General features: G+C 37.6%; 1 protein-coding gene across 2 annotated transcripts in view; it reads right to left on the bottom strand.

Moving 5' to 3' along the window:
• VWA8 (von Willebrand factor A domain containing 8) overlaps positions 1–23,896 on the bottom strand; it is a 195,207-nt gene that overhangs the window by 105,810 nt on the left and 65,501 nt on the right. Inside the window, exons 15-20 of one of the 2 annotated variants that reach the window (XM_075087631.1) lie at positions 21,957–22,125; positions 21,530–21,610; positions 18,147–18,262; positions 17,085–17,191; positions 14,279–14,385; positions 10,682–10,753 (exon numbers count right to left, since the gene is read on the bottom strand). In XM_075087631.1, coding sequence (XP_074943732.1) covers positions 10,682–10,753; positions 14,279–14,385; positions 17,085–17,191; positions 18,147–18,262; positions 21,530–21,610; positions 21,957–22,125 — 652 coding nt within the window. The remainder of the gene's footprint in view (positions 1–10,681; positions 10,754–14,278; positions 14,386–17,084; positions 17,192–18,146; positions 18,263–21,529; positions 21,611–21,956; positions 22,126–23,896) is intronic. The other variant, XM_075087621.1, reaches the window with a different exon arrangement.

Here is a 23,896-nt window from a genome sequence, read left to right as displayed (position 1 = left end):
CTTTCAGAAGTACATTCCTGATCAGGTCTAAAATGCTAATGTAGATGCAGACCAAGATGACAGTTCAGATGCAGACATTCTTATCCCTCCTGCAAGGACGTGGCTGCAGATTTGGGAGCTCAGAATGACAGTGAGATTGCCAAGGGTTGCAAAGGAAAAGAAAAAGAATTAGTAAAGTGTTCAGTTGTAACCCATCCAAAAACTGTTTGACAGGACACTGTCTCTCTGCTGAGATTCTCACTGACTGCATGAATGCATCTAGTAGTCCACATGAGTGTAAAGTAAAGCAGATAAATATAACCCACAGAAAGATTAAAGAGATTAGATGAAACCAACTTGAGGCCTGCTAATCTGTTTCACTTGGCATTGAAACAGAACAGGAGCGTTCAGAGCTGCAAGTTATGACATTTATGACTGTAAATTCTAGCTGAAAGATGGTAACTGCCAGCTGCAGAACAGCAAACTGCTTAAGCTTCGCAAAATGGGACCACAGTCTCTCATCTGACTACATTTATGAGAATGGAGAATCGTTCATGTATGTGTAGCAGTTGAAATAATGGAAGGAGAGTTCTCACCACAAAGGCAGAGGGAAAAAATACTGCAGAGCTGATAAAAATAGAACTACCTAGATTCTACTTCGGACTCAACTCCAACACAGGAAAGCCAACTCAAGTTAGAGCCCTGCCACACGCCTCCTCACAGAACCTTCCTCCACCTGATTCTTCAGAAGATTCTACAACTTTACACACAGGTGGAGTAAGAAGCTGTGACACACTTAATATCTATCACCACTCATTTCTGCAACCATCACTGGAAACAGAGTTTTCCGCTGCTTTGAAACAGGGAATGAAATTGTGCTAACAGAGTCTTCCAGGAACTCAAAGAACACACCCATTTGGGGGGAAATATGCAACTTCATGAACTGCATCAGAAACACCAAAAGTAACCAGAAACAGGGTAAGAATGTAAGAATCCTCTAGTGGTGCACACAGTTTTATTCCCATATGTTTCCTATGAGTTGCAGTCAGATACGAGAAACCATAAATGGGTGAATAAACAGGAGTGCTCCTAACGTCAAGCACAAAACACCCATGCTGAAAGCAGCTTCCTTTACTTTTCCTAGGAGAGCTAACGACGACTGGGCAGATGTCAACATGCAGTTTTCTGTAACAATCCCAAGTAGATTGCATATCCTTTTCCCTGCAGAGCAGGACTCCAGCCAGCTGTGGCAAGTACAACGATGAAGAAACAGATCAACATATTAAATCAATGTAAAACATAATTAATATCAAACAAAACGGTTACTGTAATTTAAAAAAAAGGCTTTCATGTGCATTAACGGAAAGCACATGTGGTTTGTACGCCTTCAATAGATTCTTAAAATTATGCCTGAAAAAAATATTTTCCCAGCTACGAAATAACACTGCTAGATTTTTTTCTCCCTCTCCTGTTCCAGTAGAAAGAGGACCAAACAGCTGGTTTTGGGTATTTCTATCCATGCTGTCATCACCAAGGATATTAACAGGCATGCACCTCACTTTTGAGAGAACGCTCAGGGGAGACGAGCATGGTGGAGGGACCACTGGAGGAGCGGAGAGAGCACAGTTACCAAGTAATACCACAAAGTCAATGGGAGCTGTGCCATGACCACATCTCACCCCCTCTTCATTTGTATTTGTGCATCTCACCAGAGTCCCCACACACCTCCTTTTACTTCATTTTAAGTATACCTCAGTTTCAGAATGCGATGTGTTTTTTAAAACGTGCATGCAGTATTCAAAAGCCAAAAGGCATTCCCACCAGATTTTAGCTATTATAAACACGTTAATGTTGCCCAACTTCTAGACTGAACTGTTTCAGAGAGTACATTATGTGCCTTCATAGAGGCTGTGGTGTACCACATAAAATCCTCGGTTGGCAGCAGTAGCTGGAGTAAAGTTCAAGTCAAAGCTCTTTGATTCCATCCCTCCACATTCCTACTTCATGACAAGTTACCACTTCTCTTTGTCTCAGTTACTCCATTGAGAAAGCACGACATAATAGAAAGGAAGGAAGATATCAAAGCTATTAGAAGGCTCTTTAGCACCATTAAAAAACTGCAAAAAGAGCTTGGATGAGTTCCTTCCTTAAGTGCTATTCATTAATAAAAGGCCAAGAAAAGTGGGTTTATTCCAAGTTCACCTGACCTTCATGGCATAAAGAATATGCCTGGTAGTCTTCTTCAGGTGAACAAGAAATGTAGAAAATGCTAACCCATTTTGTAAAAAAAAAAACAAAACAACCAAACCTCTGAAATGAGTTACTGGCACCTCAGAAACAAGAAGTGAAAAAAATGGCAACAAAATCACCCTCCTTTCACTTGAGTGTATACCCAGTGCCAAAGACCAGGTTGGATCTTCTGGACACCCACATAGCTAGCAGTCAACTGTTAAAGCAGAAAGAATCAGAAATACCTTTCATATGAACATACTAAAAGACTGAGTTGAACTCGGACCAGATTCAGAACATAATCTCAAGTAATTTGAAATTATCGCAGTCTAAGGTAACACTCAGAAGACAAACCAGTTCACCATTAACACTTGCCGTATGTTATTTATATATGCACTATTGCAGTTACTTAATTTAACAGAAATATACACGTATGCTAATTAGAGAGAAAAGAACATCTGTGTTGGTGTTTCAGCTGAACTGAATAAAAATATTTCAGAAAGCAAATATTAGACAATTTTTATTCTGTCAGACATATGGGACAACTGAAATAGAAAAATGGGAAGTAAATATCTGCACTAATGAATAACAAAAAGGAAATTATGCAGTTAGAACGCAAAATAATCCCTTAATTAAAAATTCTCCTGACATCGTAAACACTTGTTACCAAGTATAAAATGACTTAATCTTCTAGCAATAACTGCAGTTTCAGATATAAACAAGGTTGTTACAGGTCCCAGGAGGCATTTTGCAATTCAGGATGCAGCTATTACAGTAGTGGGACAAACTTCTTCCCTGCACAGCCCAACTAAAGTCAATAAAGTTATAGTCCAAAAGAACTGGACCCAAATTTTTGAAATGAGTAGTTTGCCTCCTAGGAAAAAAAAAACTATTGAAAAAAAAATTCTAAACCATGCTGCCTCATTTTTATTTTCTTTTAAATGATTTGCAGGTCATACTGAAGCAGTTAGAGGTTGCCACGTTGCGATCTTCAGCACTGCCCTGCAGCTGAGACACTGCAATCACACCTTTTCCATTTCACCCACCTGGCAGAGCAGAGCACCTGTTTCATTACAAAAGAATGAAACAAGTTTTTAAACTGGTGAAAAAAGTTTATCACTTTTTCACCTTAGATTTTATAATTAATTTTAAAATTGTATTATTAAGGAATGGAAGACAATCTTGACTTCTCATTAAATTTTAGTACACAGAACCCTCATGTCAGAGTTCTCTGTGACTTTACGTAAAGTTATACTGATAGCGTCATTATCACAGAAACTTAAGGCTGAACAATGAAAACTAAGAAAACAAAAACATTTTTGCTAACGTACAGTTTCTAACAAGGGGTCTGGCACTGAACCACCTTCTATGCCCACAGCTTGCCTGTTTCTGCCAACAAAAACATTTGCAAGAATGCAAGAATTTTGACTGAGGCCACTATTTTTACACCAGAGGATGTATTTCTGGTTGATTTAAAAAAAAAAAAAAAAGTATCACTACAGCAACAAGCAGCACCTATACGGAACTGTCTCAAACACTCCAGGTGTTATTAAGCTCATCCCTCCCTGCTTGGAACAAATGTGAATAATGCAGTGTAGAAACTGCAGAAGGTGTGTCACCAGCAGGCACTAGACATTGCTACCAGAGGACCACTGCAATAGACCCTGTCATTGCTACCTCACTTGGATATGAGTAATGAAGGAAAATAGCTGCACAAAAGCAGTGGTGATTTAAGTCTGGCCCCAGCTGCAATCTACATATTTATAGATCAGTCACAACAGTGAATGCTCTGTGGTTTAGGATCTCATTGTTTTATTTTGAGTTTATCATCTGGGGCATGCAACAATTATGGTCATGGTAAAATAATAAAATTTCACCATAAGAACAAATAAACATAATTCCCTGGTAGAAATAATAAATGGAATGCTTTGGATACCTCTCTGACTACAGGTCTAAATAAGGTTGTAGAGAATATGCCTTTTTAAGTAAAACCTTCTACCCAGAGCCCTATCAGGCTAGATGTAATCTTCACATTTCCAGAGAGGTAAGACAACTGTGGTTCAATGGAGAGGAGCATATGAAAAATTTACAATAAAAGAAGCTGGGGGGTAAAAACATCCAAAAGAAAAATCAATTAATTGATTCTTTTTTTATTCTGGTTCTTCAGTATATCTTGTAAAGGCAGAAAGCAATAATGTAAGCAGAGACACACTTAAAGAGCATGCCTATTCTCGTATGTGCACATACTGTTATGACTGTAGCAAGTAAAAGAGAAGTATTTTCCCAGTTCTCCACAACTGTCACACAGAATTCCTTAGGCAAAAAAAAAACCATAGTATTTGGCCCAATTTAGCTCATTTGGACCTCAGTTTCTTCATGCTTATAATAATGAAAAAACCAACTTTGTTTAGGATAGTACATTCTTGCCTTGGAGAGGAAGCTGTCCATTTTTACACAAGTTTAAGAAGGAAAACAAAGTTCTTTATTGCTAGATAAGTTAAAATGCCAAACATTTTCTATTTCAAGTTTTTTGGTGAATTATATTATTATACTGTCAGTATCTACTTAATTCAATTTCACAATGAGATACGAACAATATTATCTTAGAAGGAAAGATCTATTCAAGCATGTCCTTTTAAATATCTTTAAGAAAGACTCAATCATTTGTTCTACCAGATTCTTCAAGAATAAAATAAATTCCTAGTGGGAGCCCAGGAGTTCACTGAAGTTGATCTCTCAGTTAAAGAAAGGCAGCAGAAAGGATGAATTTACATTATTTTATCAGGGAAACAAATTACCAAATGTGCCAAAAGGCAGTTACATTTCTAACTTTTTTTAGTGTAATTGAGATAGTCTGCTTACTGTGGGCTCACATCAGCATTTTTACTAAGTGCTGCCAGAGACTATGTCATGGTCTTCTTTCAAATTATTTATAACAAAATTTAGCACCTCTATAGAATTCTTCATCCTTATTCTATTTTGTATTTCCCTCTGATTTTCCCTTATCTCTACATTGCCTAATTAGACTGCAAGCTACTCGGGTACAGGCTTGTTTTACCACCTTGCAAAGTGCTTTCCTTGTACGTGTGGAAGAAGAGGGGGAGCCATTTTGAACAAGATGTACAACCTGAATTTCCATACCATCAAATGAAGGAGGACAACATTTAAATGTTTTCTGTATTCAGCACTAATTTAACCAGTAACTGAATGGCATTTCTGATTATTGTTATCGATTAACAACTTTGTGTTTCTTGTTGAAAAGAGAACATAAGTAATAGGAAAGCCAGAACAAGATGTGGAACACCAGCACCCATTAAGCCTTAATAAGAATTGTTAAAGAGAAGAAATATGACTTGTCTTTTTTTAATGTAGCTCTTCCTTATTAGAGTAATTTACCATAAAAGCAGGATGGATGCTGGCAACACAAGTATTTCATTTTCAAGAGTAGGCCAGCCAGTACCAAATACTTAGATATAGCCATAAAGTTTGGCAGTGAAGAAAACTACAAGACAAAAGAGAAACTGGGAATTCTGGAAAAAGAAAACAAGGAAAAGGTAACAAACAGGGAATGGTTCTCATGAACGCTGGGGCTGCATTTCCTCTGTCCACTCTTCAGGAAGACTGACAAAGAGAATGCTTCTTGTAATTTTGGCAGCGCTTACACGATTAGGACAGTAATGACCACTCAGCTACTGTCCATTACTATGCTCTACACTTCGAAAATGGTGCAGAGACTGTAACAGTTGATGTTAAGTGTAGAAGGCCAAGCGCTGTGTGCCAAAGCTGACAGGGTACAGTCAAGCAGAGGAGCACACGCTTGACTAAAATGCACTTAAGAATATTGGATGTACCTAGTGAAACTTGAATAAAAATAAAACGTATGTATTATTTAGAAGGCACGTTATGGAATGGATAAGGGCTAGTGAAGGGCTAATGAGACATGGCCAGGGATTACATGCAGTTCTCAAGGCCCAGCAGAACTCCTGGACCTGGTACAAACTGCATCTGGCCTGCTACATAAAATTGCAGTTGTGCTGTTTTAGATAACTCATGGTAGACAATGGAAGATGTGTATTTTAGAGATATTTACATACTATATTAAAACTTATAATATTTATAGTTATGCCATATTTATACAGTGAATGAAAACAGAGTAACTCTAAAAGCCAATGATTAAAAGACTCATCATGTAAAATGAACACAACTTGTTATTAAATACTTGCTGTACACTAACTGTGCCCTAAAACCAGAAATGTTCAGGATTCATTGCTACAAAGCCTCTTTAATTTATGAGACCAGCTATCTGAACAGCTCATACTATAAATCATGGCAACAGAATAATGCCAAATAAAATATTTCTTTTTTTTGTTTAACATGTGGTTAGGTGTTTCAGAACTTCAGGGCTATAATATAATTCAGAAGTGACAAGGTTGTGAGACTTCCCTCTCCAGAAAGCCACAAATGCCTTATAACTATCAGTATTTTGTTTGGCATCTTCAAAGACAGCTGATGTTTGCCAAGGCTTCACCTGTGACCAATAAATGTGAAAACATCCAATACCTCTCTTTACACAACTTCCAAATGCAACAATTTGGGAAATGTTATATGTAAAATTTAAAATTGCGAGACAAAATGAAAGTGTTTCAGCCACTGCTTTTTTCCAAGTTTTTCCACATAAACAAATTCTGTTTATTAACATAGTTTATCTCCTATTTGCCAAAGACAGGAAATTCAAGAAGACAGCAAAAGATACCAAGCAGAGGCCAAACCATGAACTGCACAATGTCCATCAGGAAAAATTTCACAAAAACACAGCCTAAAAACTTTCCTTGGTGGTAAGAATAAATACTGTCTCATGAAGCTTGGGAGCAGCTGTAAGAGCTAAATGCAATGACTAAACAGTCACTGCAAAGTTTGGAATAAGTAACCTTTACTAAACGGGACTCTTGCCATTGTTTGCCTGTTGCTTTGAGAGTAATAAATAGCTGCTTACTCTCAGCTAAGGAAGAAACTGCTTCATAGCTGCTTTGAGAAACTATAGCTCTCATTGACACTGAGACTACGGGCTCATTCAGGAAGCAGTATCAGGAGCCATATTTTAAGTACTGGCATTTCCTTTAATTGGAAGCTATTTCATAGCTGAAAATTCATATCTGTCCACTGCCCTTCCTAAGGTCCCAAAGAAACCTGTTTGCTTACATATGAAATGGAAGCATATTCCAGTTAGCATCCAAAATATATCAACAACCAATGTAAACAAATATTTACACAAAGCCATATTTCATGTAATACATTTATGCTGTGATATCCTGGGCCATATAAGCTCCAGGGAACACACACGAATGTAGTGGGTTATAAAGTAATAAAGTAGCTTAATTCAGAAGCTGGACATGTCTAAAGATATCTGTCAGTATATGACACTTGTCTTCAAATTCTCCTTGGTTTCATTAAGAAAACCAGTCCCTAACATCCACCTATTTAGAATTATCCACCTATATTAGAATTTCATTCTAATTTACTGTATTTCAAAAACTAATCACCAAAGTTCAGATCTTGAAAACAACTTTGGTAAAAGGACTCTTACCAGGCAGCTCTTACCTCAAAAGAATACACAAAAGAGACTGTTTACATACTTTGAAATAGAGAGGTCTTAAGATAACAGGAATTTTTTGTGCATACATGTGTTACAGAAATTAAAGAGGCAGAAGAGAAAAACTCCATTCAGTCAACCAAGCAAAACCAAATCCAGTCTCTAAAAGAAAGACTACAGGCCAAGCCTTGCACATTGAATCACAGTTGAACGGAGATACTCACTTATAGTGTCATCATTTTGATAGACCAAATCATGTTCTACGTTATATGCCAACTCAATTAAATATCTAGGAAATGACACAAGCATTCAAAGGGATGTTAGTCATATATTTTGTAATACCCAGGTTCCGAGTATTTGCACTGTCAGGTATTTACATCGAATTTCCACTATTCACTCATTCACCAACAAGAAGTACCACAGAAAAGAACTCAAAACAACACTTCGCATCTCCACACGAAAACAATTTTTCTTCCAAATACGAAACACGAATATACACTGGCATATATATCAAATAATCATAAAACCCTACCTTCATATTACATACTGTTAAAGTAATTGAACGGCATAAAATCCCGTTTTTTAATGATTTGCTTTAGAAAAAGAGGATGAAAACTCTTCAGTGGGGAAGGTATCTGCACATATAGCATGAAATCATATTGATGTAATACAGTTGCTTTTGAAGTACTTGAACAGGACTCAACACATGCTGCAGAAATTTACAGTAATATATTTAAGGAATTAGCCAAGCAATTTCTAAATGGTTAGTGATCATCCCTAAGAAATCAAGGATGATTGGTGTGGTCCTAAAAGACCGCAGAATGGCGAATACAGTGCTCAAACTTAAAAACAGTATTTCAAAAAGAAAAGGCCAGTTGGCCTCTTCTTAGTCACACATAAAAACAGTGGAACAAATTAGTAAAGAGCAAACCTGGAAGTACTCAGAAGTATGTTAGCAATTAAAAAACAAAACCTGTAAGTATTACTGATTTGCCAAAGAGAAATCACAGCAAATAGATTTTCCAGCTGAGCTGATGTCTAGAATCAAAGCAGCATGTTCCAATACTTCAACTCAGTTAAATATTTTAACACTGTCTTCAATTAGAGTTTCATAAGCTTGGGGAAAACGTGGCACACATTAAATTATTAAAGATGAGTACACCACTGCTGGGAAAATGCCTTATGCCCTAAAAAAAATCGTACTTGCAGAGTCTTCAAAATTTTTTTGCCAAATTGGTAGAATACATGAAGCACATGTCAGGGCCCTAAGTGTGCCACCAGGCTCTGCAAGCTCTTCCCCTCCACCTAGGGTTTTACTTGCCTGTGCTGAAGGTCAGCTCTGACACGGTGTTGCTGTCTCACTGGGGCCCTACCATGGCTTGGGAGCTCCATTTAAACTCAGGCCTTTTCCTTGGTTCCTTCCCAACCTACACTGCGGTGATGATGTGCCTGGCCCTGTACCTTGCTGATTCCAGCCTGGACCCGCTGATTTGACTTCCCAACTTGACCTCAGACCTGCCTCCTCACTGTGGACCTGTCTGGCAGCCACTAGGCACCTGGCTGACCATGGCTGCTGTCCCCAGACCTGTTGTTCTTGCTCTTCTTGCTTGGACACTGTGGGACTGCGAACCTTGTCATTAAGGAAACTGTCCCTGCTTCCGTTCCCCTGTGGAGTGGTCCACTCTTGCTATTTCCTGACAGCAGGTCCTGCAGGCAATACAACATTTTCAATTCTAACTCAGAAGCTGGCATGAAGAGCACTGTTTAGAAAATATAACCAATAGCTCTTACTTCATTTATGAAATAGATTGATTTCTATTTATTAATAGATAAAACCTTTCGGGAGAAGCTGGCATCATCCAGGAAAAGTCTACAAAGTTTTCAAGAACATCATCTTCGTAAATTCAAGCCGTTAACATCTAAATAGATAAGAATCTATATAACTGTACATTATAATTTTAATATATGCACATTAATAACAATTAGCATTTTATATTCCTTGCTCTGTAGATTAGACCATTAGTGTTTTGTGTTAGACTTTTTGCAAAGGCTATTGCAAAACATTAAGACAAGCATCCAGAAAATTTTTGTGTCGTTGCTAAGGGAAAGCTAAACTGTAAGGAGATTATGAGGGAAAACCCAATCTAGTAGCTTGGGAAGTAACACTTTCGCTAACATTTCAAACATACATAAATAATGACAAAAGCTCTCTTTTTTCAAACCAACTGGAAAAATGTGTCATTTTGTTCAACTCACCTAACAGTTCCAGTAATAGTTTAAGATGGTTCTGATGAACAAAGACTTTTAAAGACACCCAGCTGGAGAACATCTGCCCATACCTCCTCAAGGGGAGCTTATAAACTGTTACAAGGTATCACAAGACAGCACCAACTGGCTGAAAGAACAACAGCCCCCATGATCTCCCCAATAAAATCTCCATCAACAACAACACCAGCCAAAGAAGAAAGTGAATCTGTATCTCTTTTAGATAAAACTAATATTTTGCTATCACGAAATAAGATTTAGATATACTTATGTGTACACCTCTTATCTACCATTAGAGATTATAAAGGAGAGGTTTGATACATAGCCAAGAAAGATAATCAAAGCCATTAACTGAAGATTTTAATGGTAATGATGTTACATAACTATTAATGTTTTGACTTTTTACTCTGATAGGAATGTAAAAAAAAATACATTTAAGGCATTTGCATTTTTCATAGATGCATGCTCATAAAACCTGTGGACACTAGTAGATAAAGAATCAAAATGGGTCAAATACCTCAGTGGTACAAATGAATGTAATTTCAGTGAAGCAAAACAGAGATTTAATTTCATTATTAATGAGTTTGTTCCATGCATTGTAAGAGATGTTTAACTCACCTGATTGCCAACTAAAAGAAGATGTTCTCCCAGCAGAAAGTCCTTTAGCATATCTTCCATTACCATCATGTGCTACAGAAACAAAAACACAATTTTCACACCTGTATTTGTACTCTCAAGTTTATGCGTTCACTAATGACAGCAGTACAACAGGAACTTTACTTTCAGGATTTTGGACCAACATTTTTTGAACTTTACACTTACAGCTATTTATTTCATAGCAAGAGTCTCTCAGCCAATAATAGCAGAGGCAATCTATCCACTGACTAAAACAATGGAACAAAAAATACTAACTCTCCTTATGTATTTCCTCTGCTCCAACTGATTATGGGTGTCTGATTTCCCTAAATATGATAGAAACATAGGATGGTTTGGATTGGAAGGGACCTTAAAGATCATCTAGTCCCAAGCCCCTGCCATGGCAGGGACACCTTCCACTAGACCAGGCTGCTCAAAGCCCCGTCCAACCTGGCCTTGAACACTGCCAGGGACGGGGCATCCACAACTCTGGGCAACCTGTTCCAGTGCCTCACCACCCTCAGAGTGAAGAATTTCTTCCTTATGTCTAATCTAAATCTACCCTCTTTCAGGTTAAGCCATTACCCTTTGTCCTGTCGCTACATGCCCTTGTAAAAGTCCCTCTCCAGCTTTCTTGTAGGGCCCCTTCGGGCACTGGAAGGCTGCTGTAATATTTATTTCATGGTAATCACTCCTAATGCATTTCCTTTTAACCTAGTTGAACGCTTGTCACTTAGAGTGTAAGAACTTTCATTAATATGTGTATGACAATTTTCCAGCAATTGTACTAGGAGGAAGGAAAATATATCCCGGTAGAACTTTACAGAAACTAAACAGAGGGAGTAAAAGGCAGCTGACATGAATATGCAAATTAAACACATGTATTTTATTTAAAGATTAAACACCATGTCTAGCTTAATGACAAATACTCTATTCTAATCAAGCTTTATTTGCAAGGAAAACAAATATAGGAAAACGCAAATTCAAGCCTATGTGTGTATTATGTGTCTTAACCTCTAAACTAAACTGCCTTATTGAAGACAAAGTGCTTGAGGTGTATTTTACATATATCCAATATCGTAAAAGGTAACACACGCTGTATGTCATTTAACCTTATCTTGCTCCTCACAAATAACTTGTTTAAAACGATTGAAAGGGTTTAAGAATAACATGACAATGTAGACTACTTTACTTGCAATAAAGCTGTGTATATTCCCCACTGTATCTAGTAAAAATAGGTCACCTGTAAGTAGGTCAGACAACCTACTTAGAGAAATGAACACTTGCCTATAGGTAAACATATTTTTTTCACATTATAATCTCATCTCTAGTACTTGATTTAAAACAAAAGCACAAAACAAAAAACAAACCAACCCCAAAACAAAACAGTAGCTTGCCTGTAATGTCTGAGCACAGAAATGCTCAGCCTAACTGTGTGAAAGATGTTTCAGGTTTCCAAATCTCTCCAGAACAGGGGCTGGGGGTGGCGGAAGAAACTCTTGTAAACACAGCTTAATACGACAAAATCCTAACCAGGCACGTCAAAAGAATACTGAACACTCAATACACAATTTAAAAAAAGGACTTCAAGGCTGATTTCTATATCTTCTGGCATATGTATACACTGGAAATCTATAACTGATGAGAATAACTTTGACCAGATACAGCATAAATTCTAGGAAGTTGCTTTTACCACACACACTGATTATATTCTTTTATTTTATTGCTAAGGCATGAATACTTCCTTCTGATGACTTTTTTTATCCTAACTTGCACAAATATGTGTACGTTACAGCTCCCCTGCAAAATAGTTCTCTCACAAGAGATACTATGTATTGACACTGCGTTGTTTTTTTTTTCTTTGCACCAGGACATAAATTCGCATTGTATCAGGATGCATGCAGGCATTTCAGATTAATTATTTACACAAAGGACTTTTAAGTAGACGCATTGATATCATGTCAACTTTATCGACCCACGTTTCCCAACGCCTGGCCTGGAAGTGGCACTTGACATGCCACCTCAACATTATTTCCACCCCTGTGCCACTTGTTGTGGACTGACAGCAATGTTCCATGGCAATGCCAAATTCCACCAGAACATGAAATGTTTCAAGACCAAACACAAAGAGGCAAAACCGATGCATTTCATTACATTGTGCAGCACTGTAAAGGGCTGGGGGTATATTTTTTTTCTCTGTTTCAGTTTATTTCTGTAGTTTTTAGATAACAGAGATGAAGTATTGCTCTAGACTCGTAAATCAAATTTGTTCTCTGGCAGGTTTTGCTAAATGATCATTACAGCACTTGAATGACAGAACCACAAACTAGCAATACAGAAAATAAGAGTAGAATTCATTTAGCAATGGGAACAGCTATCCTGACTGGTATTTGGTTGTTGTTTCCTTCAGCTTTTGGAGTGCATAGCTACCAGGGACAGACACAGAGCAGTTCATTCTCTACAGCATTTTTAACAGACGTTGCCTAAATAAAACAGATGCATAATATCTGAACGCAGGTTGTGTACCATTTTCTGAAGCTATACGCAAGAAGGTGGAAAAGGAACACACATATAGGTCCGAGCAAGACTCAGGATTTCATTTCCAACAGACCCAAATTAAGTACATTACCAAAATGGCAACGCAGAACAAAATCTCACATGAAATGTTAGTAGGGGAAAATGAAGAAGACTGTCATCTGTTCCCCTTGCACAGCCTATCATCACCTTCGGTAGGTGATACCCTTATAGAATAGTCTTTCTGTGGAGAAATTGCATGTGAGGGAGGAAAAAAGAGTAGGAAAGGAAAAGTAAGCAAACCCACACTAGGCCCCTAAAAGAAAAGTATGTCACAAGATCATGCTACCAGTGTTGCCTGAGGCAAAATATTCTAAAGGTAACTCAGAGGTGATTCTCTTGCTAAGGATAGTCTGACTGTTCTGAGGCTTCCATGCTAGATGGAGAAGACAGCTGCAGGACAGGTACCTCCACAAAAAGGGTGTGGGAAAACAAAAACCCCCAAAACCAGTCACCAAGCCCTCCCCTTTTACTGTGTCCACTAACTACTCCCTTTTATTGTGTTCACTAATTACTCTTACTCTTCACTACTACAAACTAATCAACACTAATAACTACTTAATAAGCTAAACTAATTAAAATAAATAATAACTAATTAACTAATACCTAATTAACTAATCACTCTTCGCCTTGCTTTTTGAATATACACTGTTAATTCTAATAAAAGGCAGGTATAAATTCACGCAACAAGCCTGTAAAACACAGTCTCAGGTTGGGATTGATAATAAAATTACTCAACATTACTTCTGATCAAATTGTTCTAAATAAAATTAAGTTTAAGTTGCTGTCACTTCATATTTTATGAATATTCAATAGGATTGTTACAATCTCTTCACAAAGGGAGGGTGAAGACACATCTGGAATGAGCACCAAATCCTAAAGAAACTACTTCAGAAATATACCCTTAAAATTTAGTTTAGTGCATGATTTAATCTATATGAGCATGCACATGAGTACACATTTAACAAACTTTTTGTACCTCAGAAGCTGGAGATTCATACTTACTTGTGCATTTTCATAAAACAAAACATCAGGCACCTTCATTTTCTCTGTTGAGTTATAAATTGGCATCGTCACAGACCCTATCTTCAGGATCCCGTTGTTTATTTCACCTAGACATTTTTCAAGAAACAAGCAAATGTATCACTTAGAGCATCCTCTGAGCAGACATGCAATCTATCCCCAACACTTGCAAGGGACAACTCACAAATTTTAACAAGGCTGTGGGGTTGCAGTAAATGATTTCTATCTAAAGAAAGAGAACACTTGAAAGAGTATCTATTAACAAGAGGCTGCATTATCATTATTTTAAAATTGCAAAGAAGCCTATTACAAGAAATGATTAATAGATAATCTTATGGGTAAAGTACCATAAGAAACACTAGAAGTTGTGACTGCTGCCTTGGTTTAATTTCATACTCTCATTTTATTATTGGAATATCACTAATATTGTTAGGCTACATTTCCTCAATCCACAAGTTTCCTCACTCCCATTCTCCCTGTTCTTTCTCCCCATCCCACTGGGGAGTAGGGTCCAGAGTGAAGTGAGCGAGTGGCCATGTAGGTGCACGGCTGAGGACTGGGACCAACCCACCACAACAGTATAGAAACACTGTTGATTCTCCCTTTCAGCATTGCATTTTTGCTCAGATGGGTTAAGTAAATTAGAGAAAGAGTAAATTAGAAAAATTTCTTAGATCAAAAGAACCATAAATTCTGTCCCTAGGAAAATAACAACTAAAGTGTAAACAGTAATATTGTGCAATAAAAACAGCAATATTTTTTTGCCACTAGTTTCTTAATCTGGTATGGTATAAAACTGAAAATATCCTAATTTCTAGACAGATGTTTTTAGTTGGTCACCTATTATTCTATATGGTTCTATCTTTATGACATGAAACAGAGAAACAAGGAAAATTAGAGGGATGTGTCCAGATAAAAGAAAAAAGGCTAAGCAGGTAGCATCACACAAATGTCAAATTATTTCAGATTATTTTATATATATAGGTTTTATATATAGAAAAAATGAAAATACACATATAATAATAGATGGATGGCTGCGTGCACGTGTGCGCGTGCGTGTGTGTCTGCTTGAGGGTAGGAAGGCTCTGTAGAGGGATCTGGACAGGCTGGATCAGTGGGCCAAGGTCAATCGTATGAGGTTTAACAAGGCCAAGTGCTGGGTCCTGCACTTGGGTCACAACAACCCCAGGCAATGCTACAGGAGGAGAAAGACATGGGGATGCTGGCTGACAGCCAGCTGAATATGAGCCAGCAGTGTGCGCAGGTGGCCAAGAAGGCCAACAGCATCCTGGCTTGTATCAGGAATAGCGTGGCCAGCAGGAGCAGGGAGGTGATAGTGCCCCTGTACTCGGCACTGGTGAGGCCGCACCTCGAGTACTGTGTGCAGTTTTGGGCCCCTCACTACAAGAAGGACATGGAGGTGCTGGAGCGTGTCCAGAGAAGGGCAACAAAGCTGGTGAAAGGAGGCTGCAGCGAGGTGGGTGTTGGTCTCTTCTCCCAAATTACTAGTGATAGGACAAGAGCAAATGGCCTCAAGTTGCACCAGGGGAGGTTTAGATTGGATATTAGGAAACATTTCTTTACTGAAAGAGTGATCAGGCATTGGAACAGGCTGCCCAGAGAAGTGGTGGAGTCATCACCACCAGACATGGCACTTTGGGACATGGTTTAGGAGGCATGGTGGTGTTGGGTTGACAAGATGGATTTGATGATCCTAGAGGTCTTTTCCAACCTTAATTTGTCAATGATTCTACATATATATTATACTTATAATATATAATATATAATATTATATATAATAATTATATATAAATATATAATAATTATATATAAGTATATAATAGACACATTACTATATCTGTACTTACATATATATTTTTTTATATGCACACACATAAATAAAATATACAGAAAGAGAATCTGTATTAATTAAAACCAAAGAGGTGTTTTCCACTGCAAAGGTGTAACAGTAAAAATACAGAAGTCAAATACATCACAAAACTGAGAATAAACATAGAGAAGAATGACAGCAGACGCAACACTGGTGAAGTAAAGGAAAAGTTTAGTGAATGGATAATGGCAAATTGCTCAAAGTGTGCCTGACAGAAGATATGAAAAGATACATAGCTAGCACGAAGCCCAGGGGTCATACAGGAATGAGAAAGCAGAAGTGGAACAATGGCAGAAGCAGAAATATATGTGTAGCACTGAAGGCTACTACAAATGAGTCAAGCTGGATGAGGTAAAGAAACAAAGACCTGCTCGATAAAAGTGACACATAACAACCACAGCAATTTAAAGAGAATTAAAAAGAAGGGAAACTAACAAAGAAGTGTGTGCCAGAATGAAAGGAAAACATAACCCAAGACTTTTACAAGATTCTCAGTGAGGAAAAGGTTGAGTTTAACAGAGGAGAGAAAGAAGCTATGGTAAACAGAACAGAGAAATATTAAGATCAAACCAAGGCTGTAACTGTACAGAAGAGTAATTTTCAGTGCAGGGGGGAAGGGAGCAGTCCAAGAAAGCCTGAGGCCATGAGGCCATGGATCTTACAGACTGGGAAACGCTTAAACAAGATGGAGAACAAAATTCCATGAGCTGGGAATACAGCAGACAATACAGAAGTATCAACATATTGAAAGCAGCACTGCATTCTGACAGAACAAAGTCAAAGGGATATAACTGAGGCAAACTACATTTAATTTTGAAGATAATTAATACACCTTTATATGCTCAACCGTCTGAGTAATGTTCATGAAGAGCAGGACAAAAGATGGCAGAAGCTTACATGTATAATCCTTTTCCTCCAGTTTCTTCATGTCATCTGAACTTGTCTCAATACGAGAATCCTGCAGATTTTTATGTAAAGCTGATCTGGCAAGGTTTGGTAAAAACCTAAATGAAGAAAAATAATAGGGACATTGTATTATAATGTTTTTCAAAAAAATGTTTTCAGTATTTTCTGTAATCTAAAATCAGTATGAAGTTTCACTTGGACCTCCAAACCCTGAAAATCTAATCCATTCACACTCAAATAGTCTTCAACATTTCACTTATCCCTAAGGACATAAACTGAGCTTCTTCCATAGGCAATGAACTACATTTGTGGTTGTGTGCACACTTTAAAAGGCTTCAGTGTTATTGAATATTGTAACAGAGTTGTAATGTAGGATGGATTAGGACTGGATTAGGACTAGAAGTATGTAATGTCCTCATTTTACTGCCAGTAAGAGCTACAATAGGAACAATGTTTTTTTGGAAATACCTTTTCTCTTGACTTAGTTCACTTGGGCCTCAAGTTCCAAAGAGAAAGAGTGAGCTCTGAGGTGTCCAGAACTAGGCCCTTTCAGTTTTCCAAACCTCTTGAAAATTACAATTTCCTTTCTTTTGGAAAAACAAACCAAAACAAAAAAACCACCCCGAAAACAAAAACAAAAACCCACAGATAAAATCCCCACCAAAAACCAAAACCCAAACAACCAAAAAAACCCCCTAGATGTTCATCACTTTTCTAGATAGAGCTTTTAGAAGTGAAACTAAGCCTCCACCAAACGTCTAGTCATACTAGACTTTAATATAACTCTGCTTTGAGTGTTTTGAGACAGTGAAGTAATACTGATAATGGTGACCTAACATATAACGTAATCAAACATCTTCACAAAGATTAGAAAAGAGTACAGAGTCATTTCTACTTACCTCCTAGGTTTGAGAATACCACAGAAATACTTCTAAAGCAATGACAGACTTTACAGAACAATTGTATTATCTAGTAAAACATATTAAAAGCTATCTTGCATGTTAGCAACTGACCAAGAAGCTCTTGAACTTCTACCAAAACTAGCACTTCTACCTGGAAAGGCAGGCTTTATTAACAGCATAGTAAAGGCTTTCATCTGGATATTGTGACAGTCGACGACAAATTCGCAATAGTTGTCGAGTAGACAAAGACGAAGCCAGTGACTGTGCCTGTCAAAAAACACAAGGTAGTTTAATTATTTGATCTCTGGGACTGGATCTCAGGGATCTAAACCAAACAAGTCAGGAGAAAAAAAGTAATCAAAAAAGAATTATTTCAACTTTTCTCGTAATTCATAGGTGCTTTCTACCTCCTACAGCAGCTTGTACTTTTTAATCTGCAAGCTTGTAATTCTGTACTTGTTGCAGTAATTCACTGCCATGGAAATCATGATGTCAGAAGATTAGTCTTATGATTTCACTTGATAAGGAACAGGAAGAAAAGTGTGTTGATAACTAAATTTTATTTGCTATATAAAACCTAATGCTAAACAATACTAACAATAGCAAGGAGGTTAGCCACTGCACAAGGATCAGTGTCCTAAAATCTCATCTGCTCTTCACAGACGGAATATGAGCTCCACATGTAATGCTCTGGCAAAAGGGTCTGGCAGGATTCTTGGATGTATAAACAAGACAACACTGGGCAGCAGTAAGGAGATTGTATCACCTCTGCACACGCCTTCTGGGCGGGCCATTACTGGAACACTGTGTCCTTTTCTGTTGTCCACATGTTAAAATAAATGCTAAAAACTGGACATGATTCAGCAAAGACCTATGAAAATGATCCAACGCCTGGGAAGGCAGACCTCAAACAAATACAGCAAAATTTAAACAAACAAACAAAAACCCCAAACAAGTGACCATGTATTTCAAGACAGATATAAAGACTGAGAAAGAAATCATTCTATAATTATATCTACCGGATGAAGGTATCTAATACAAATAGGTTCCTTATTTTAGCAGGAAACACACAACAATGAGAGCGATCTGATAAGTCACGCCATGCTTTGCCTGGGTCAAGTGAAATATTTTAATTAGGTAATTTAAAAACATTTTGGTTTGGTTCATATAAATGATTTCTAACTGCATTACAATTATGTTAACATATTATGCTATTTCAATTGGAAAAAAACCCTGAAATTTGCCATCCAGGGAAAAAAAATAGAGAAAAGCAACACTTCATGAATTGCAGAGCATTTCCCCCCCGCCCCCCCCTTTAATAATTTCTGAGCATCAGAAATGTCTTAACACCAATTCTTTCCCCTGGAAAACTGCAGTTTTGACAAACAGGCATTAATATTTAAAAAAAAATCAGTTCTATGAAATTGTATAAAACTTCTCGAATGCTGAGAAAGCAAAGGATCATACTTTTTGGCATAGCTCCTAGCAATGAGCAAGAATGATTTAGGCTGGGCTAACAGCAAAGATTACTACTCCTGCTCTTTGTGCTTTCATTGATGGAAGACTGTGAACCATCTTCTGAGCCTTCATAGTTTACCACCCAGCATTATGGACGCTGTGATGTAAATGATAGCATTTCAAGACTTACTCAGCCACGTGTGAAGCATGGACAAGGGAGGGGGGTGAGTGCTGTATCCTTGTTATCCCTGCTTACTAGCCAGAACTCTCGCTGCCTTTGAAGATTAAATTCTCTTTGCAAAATTATCTTAAAACATCTGAAAGGTTCCCAAACAGAGTAAGTTTTGGTAGGTAAGCAATCCTCCTAGGTCACAACCCATGGGACTGCACTGATGGAGAAGAGCAGCTAGGCTTAGTGACTGGGGTAATGTATTGCATACATTGTGCCACCTTGATGAGTCCAGTCTCTAAGGACATGGGCATTCTAAAGTCTAAATAATATACAGCATCAGATCCTGCACTGAAATAAATAAGCACAGAGGACAGGACCACAGAGAAAAAGCTGTATCACACCTTCTGAATATTTGCAACTGGCAGTTAAAAGTTTTGGGAACACAATTTCCGCTTTTCTCCTACCTGCCTTTTTTTTTTTGCTTTTTTTATTTTCTATTGAACAACTGTAAACTCAAAATTGGGTTAGTGACAGTCTTCATAGTATTTATCTGTGAGGTATCTAATTCAACAGGATCTTGATTGTGGTCTCTAGATTCTATTGTAAATCAAGCAAACAATTACAATGACGCAGACAACGCCCACAGGCTGAATACTCTACAGGTATTCTTCTATTGTTAACAAAATCACTTTAAACAATGGTTAATATTTCAGGATAATCTCTGGCAGAGGCTGGCTTACTTAGGCAACTCTATAAATAGCGTGATATACCTAAGGCACACATTTAAATTCTCCGCACAGGTGTGCTATTCCCAACATGCCTCATGTCACTGCTCATCTACAGTAATCCTCCCTTGATCCATCCTGTGAATCGCTTCTCATCCAACATCACATACTTCTCATTTAGATACTTCACAATGCTATAGGCATCCACATATTTGGAAAGGATTTTTGGCTCCATTCGGGCATGGTATGTCTCTAAGTATGTCAAAACCAATACATTTACACATTAGATGTAGGAAGCTAAATAATGACAACAACACTGACCCAAAGGTGTACCTAAAAGTCAATCATTTGACTTACTTTTTTAAGCTCAGAAGACCATAACAGCCTCTCTCAGCTTCTTAAATAGTAATACTATAAAAACTGTTACTATGTTAAAATCAAGAAGACTAAGGAGAATGGATTACATTTGTATACCAGTTAAACTGCTGGATTCCACTAAAAATGTTTTACATTTTAGTTACATTAAAAACATCCAGTGCTTTAGTTGCCATAGCAATAATTTCTTTTTCTTTTCACCATGATTTGACTGTATCTTTTTGAAGAATTTCGTGGTTACTATGTCAGCAGAATTTATTTTTCTTGAGAAGACTTCTTTAATAGAATAGCCTGTAGCAGTAACACAGCCAGGAGTTCTGGAGCTTTCCTTTTCTGAGCCTTTGCTATTTTGTAATGGCTATGTAGTTCCCATTAACCAAAAAGCCCCAATAATTTCAGCTATCGACATTCCAATTACTAAAGTGAAGAAATAAAAAACATTTGGATACACATGAGTATATCCATACCTATTCAAAAGGGCACGTCAAGCATGTTTCACTGTGAGCCATGTACCTACAACCACCACCACGTGTACTGTTCTGCCTGACTTCTCTGGGATTCGGGCAATTTCCTAACAGCTTTACTTATGCAGATTCTAAAAATGTACATCATAAATCAAAAAGGTTTACAGTATACAGTGCAGTAATTGCCAGCAATAATTTTCTGGGGCTGATTTTCCAATCAGGCAGCCTTTGAAATAACGCTATAGCTTAGCATGTTTCACCCAGCTTTTGTTAAACAGTCACAGTCAGAGAAAGTAGATTTAAAATAAATAAATAAAATAAAAATAATTAAAAGGCTTACCGTAGCATCATTTGTCTCACGAAGCTTGTGTGTTAATGACAACAACTGCTCTACAGCAGCACTGGGTACATTTGGAATCTGCTTGAAAGAAAAACAGAATTAATCTTACTGCAAGATATGCAAGTTCCATATACAGCTATACCCAGATTCAACAAGCGCACAGTTGCTGCAGTTGCTTTATGTCAACCAAAAAGGAATACGGTTTTGACAAAGAGCATTTTTCTATTACGGCATCATTTAATATCACAATAAGAATGCAAATTTATATCAATACCATTGAAAGACAGGCAGGTATGCTGCTTTGATAAGCTTTGAAAATGTAGACTCGTTTATACTACACTGAAATAGCAAAATGTTTTTTATGTAGTAAATGATCATGTTCAGTAAGCAATAGTCAATAAGTGCCTAAAATAGTGAACGTACTTACCATTTCTTTAATAACCTTAATTTCTTCACTCTTGCTTAAAGATCGAACATTATGAAAAAGAAACAGCGTCAGAAACTCTGGACCCAGCCATTGTTGGGTACTACTTCCAATGACAGGAGGTTCTGCTAAGACCACAATTCTAAAAGAAGGATGGATTGGAAAGATAGACCTGCGAAAAGAGAGTTTAAAAATACATTACTGGCTTAAGCAGTGAATATAAAATTTAATTTTTACAATAGAAGAAGAAAAAAAGAATTATTGTACAGAATCATATCACAGTCTATTCACATAATTTGCAATGCAACTTTATTAAAAAAAGGTAAAGACTGCATAATGTGACTTCCGATTTTATAAATGTACAATATTTTAATGATCAGAAGAGTACCCAAGCCTCATCATCTCATCTGCAGCAGGATCTGCATGCCTCAAGATGAACAATACCAGCAACCAAGCTGCAGTCCGCTGTGTTGTATGTCTGAAATGGATACAACTCACTCATCTGATGGACCTTTATAAGTGCTTTACCTGAAGCAGAATGTCTCACAGGCAAATCAGGGAGAGAACAAGATCTACTGGAGCTGCAGTAATGAGTAACTTTTACTCGATTCAGCTGACAGAAAGGATGACATTGTAGAGGTTGGCCTAGATACCACGAAGAGCTGGATTTAATAACAGTTGAGGAACATTCCCTTTACTGATGCTTTTTGTGGCCCTTGGAAAATCACCTAGATTCTTGGGTGGGATTAATATGCCTAACTTCATTAATATTCCTGAAAATATACTTCAAAGACTAAACCAGTCAGCTCACCCTTGGCTCATTACAGTGTCAGCATGGGGAGACAGGTCCCTCCAACAGCAGATTATGACTTACAAGAACTTAAGAAATGCCCTGCTGTGTCCTTCAACCTACCCACCTCGCTACATGGCCTGTCTCTAGTTACAACAGCTGGAGATACTCCTTGGGGAAAGCATATAAGTCTAGCCACTACCAGTAGTCTGACCCCTCATATTCTCCCAGCACCCACAATCATATCTTCAAAGACATTGGAAGGTATATCTCTATTTGCGTTAATGTCTGTTTACTCACAAACTTGTCTAACCCCTTTCTGAACTTCATCCTGTCTGCCTGCTCAACTTCCTGTGGTAACACATGCACTGTTCATGGTTGTAAAAGGTGCTTTTATTATTGTTATCTTTTAAATCTTTGTGGAACTGACCTGCTAGCTTCAGTCAGTGTCCCCGAGTTCACACTACAGGATTTGGTGACTAACAGTCTCTTAGACACCTGCCTATTTGATTCCACTGAAGACAATGGGAGCTTACTGTGATCAACACAGACTTAAATATTCAACTTCTAGATGCATGTGTTAGGGAAGTAGAAGACCACTGCCTTGGTTTTTGGCATCTTTGCCTGCTTCATTATCTTTTGTCTCCCTTATCTATGTAGTATTATCATCTCTCCAGACTGGGAATTCATTGGTACTCATCAATCAGCACTATTGCATGACCTCTAGAAGCAGCAAAAATAATAGAAAGTAACAATTCAGACACAAAAGCCAGTCAAATGGTACAAGGAGGGCCTGTTTTCAACAATTAATTTCACATTACTCTTATTAAAATAGGAGACATTAATTTGGAAAAATCAAGTGGAATTTAATTAGACAGCTTATATTGCTAGATATGCCTGTTATCATGTAGTTTTCTGAATAAATTACTACATTTGAAATCAGAACACTTGGAGACAAGCATTATTCCTGGTTAAACTGGGGGGGGTGGGGGGTGGGGGGTGGGGGTGGGGAAATGATGGCATAAGCAAGAAAATGTGAAGACAAACTATGACCATTAAACATAAATTAACAAATCTACTGCATAGTTGCCTCATTTGTTTGTCACAACAATAAACCTGTGACAGAGAGCACTTATAGCAGTCTCTTGTATCA

Source organism: Phalacrocorax aristotelis, chromosome 1, assembly GCF_949628215.1.
Source record: "Phalacrocorax aristotelis chromosome 1, bGulAri2.1, whole genome shotgun sequence".
Lineage (NCBI taxonomy): Eukaryota > Metazoa > Chordata > Aves > Suliformes > Phalacrocoracidae > Phalacrocorax > Phalacrocorax aristotelis.
Note: the sequence above shows the minus strand (reverse complement) of the source record. Positions and strands in the feature narration are given on the sequence as shown.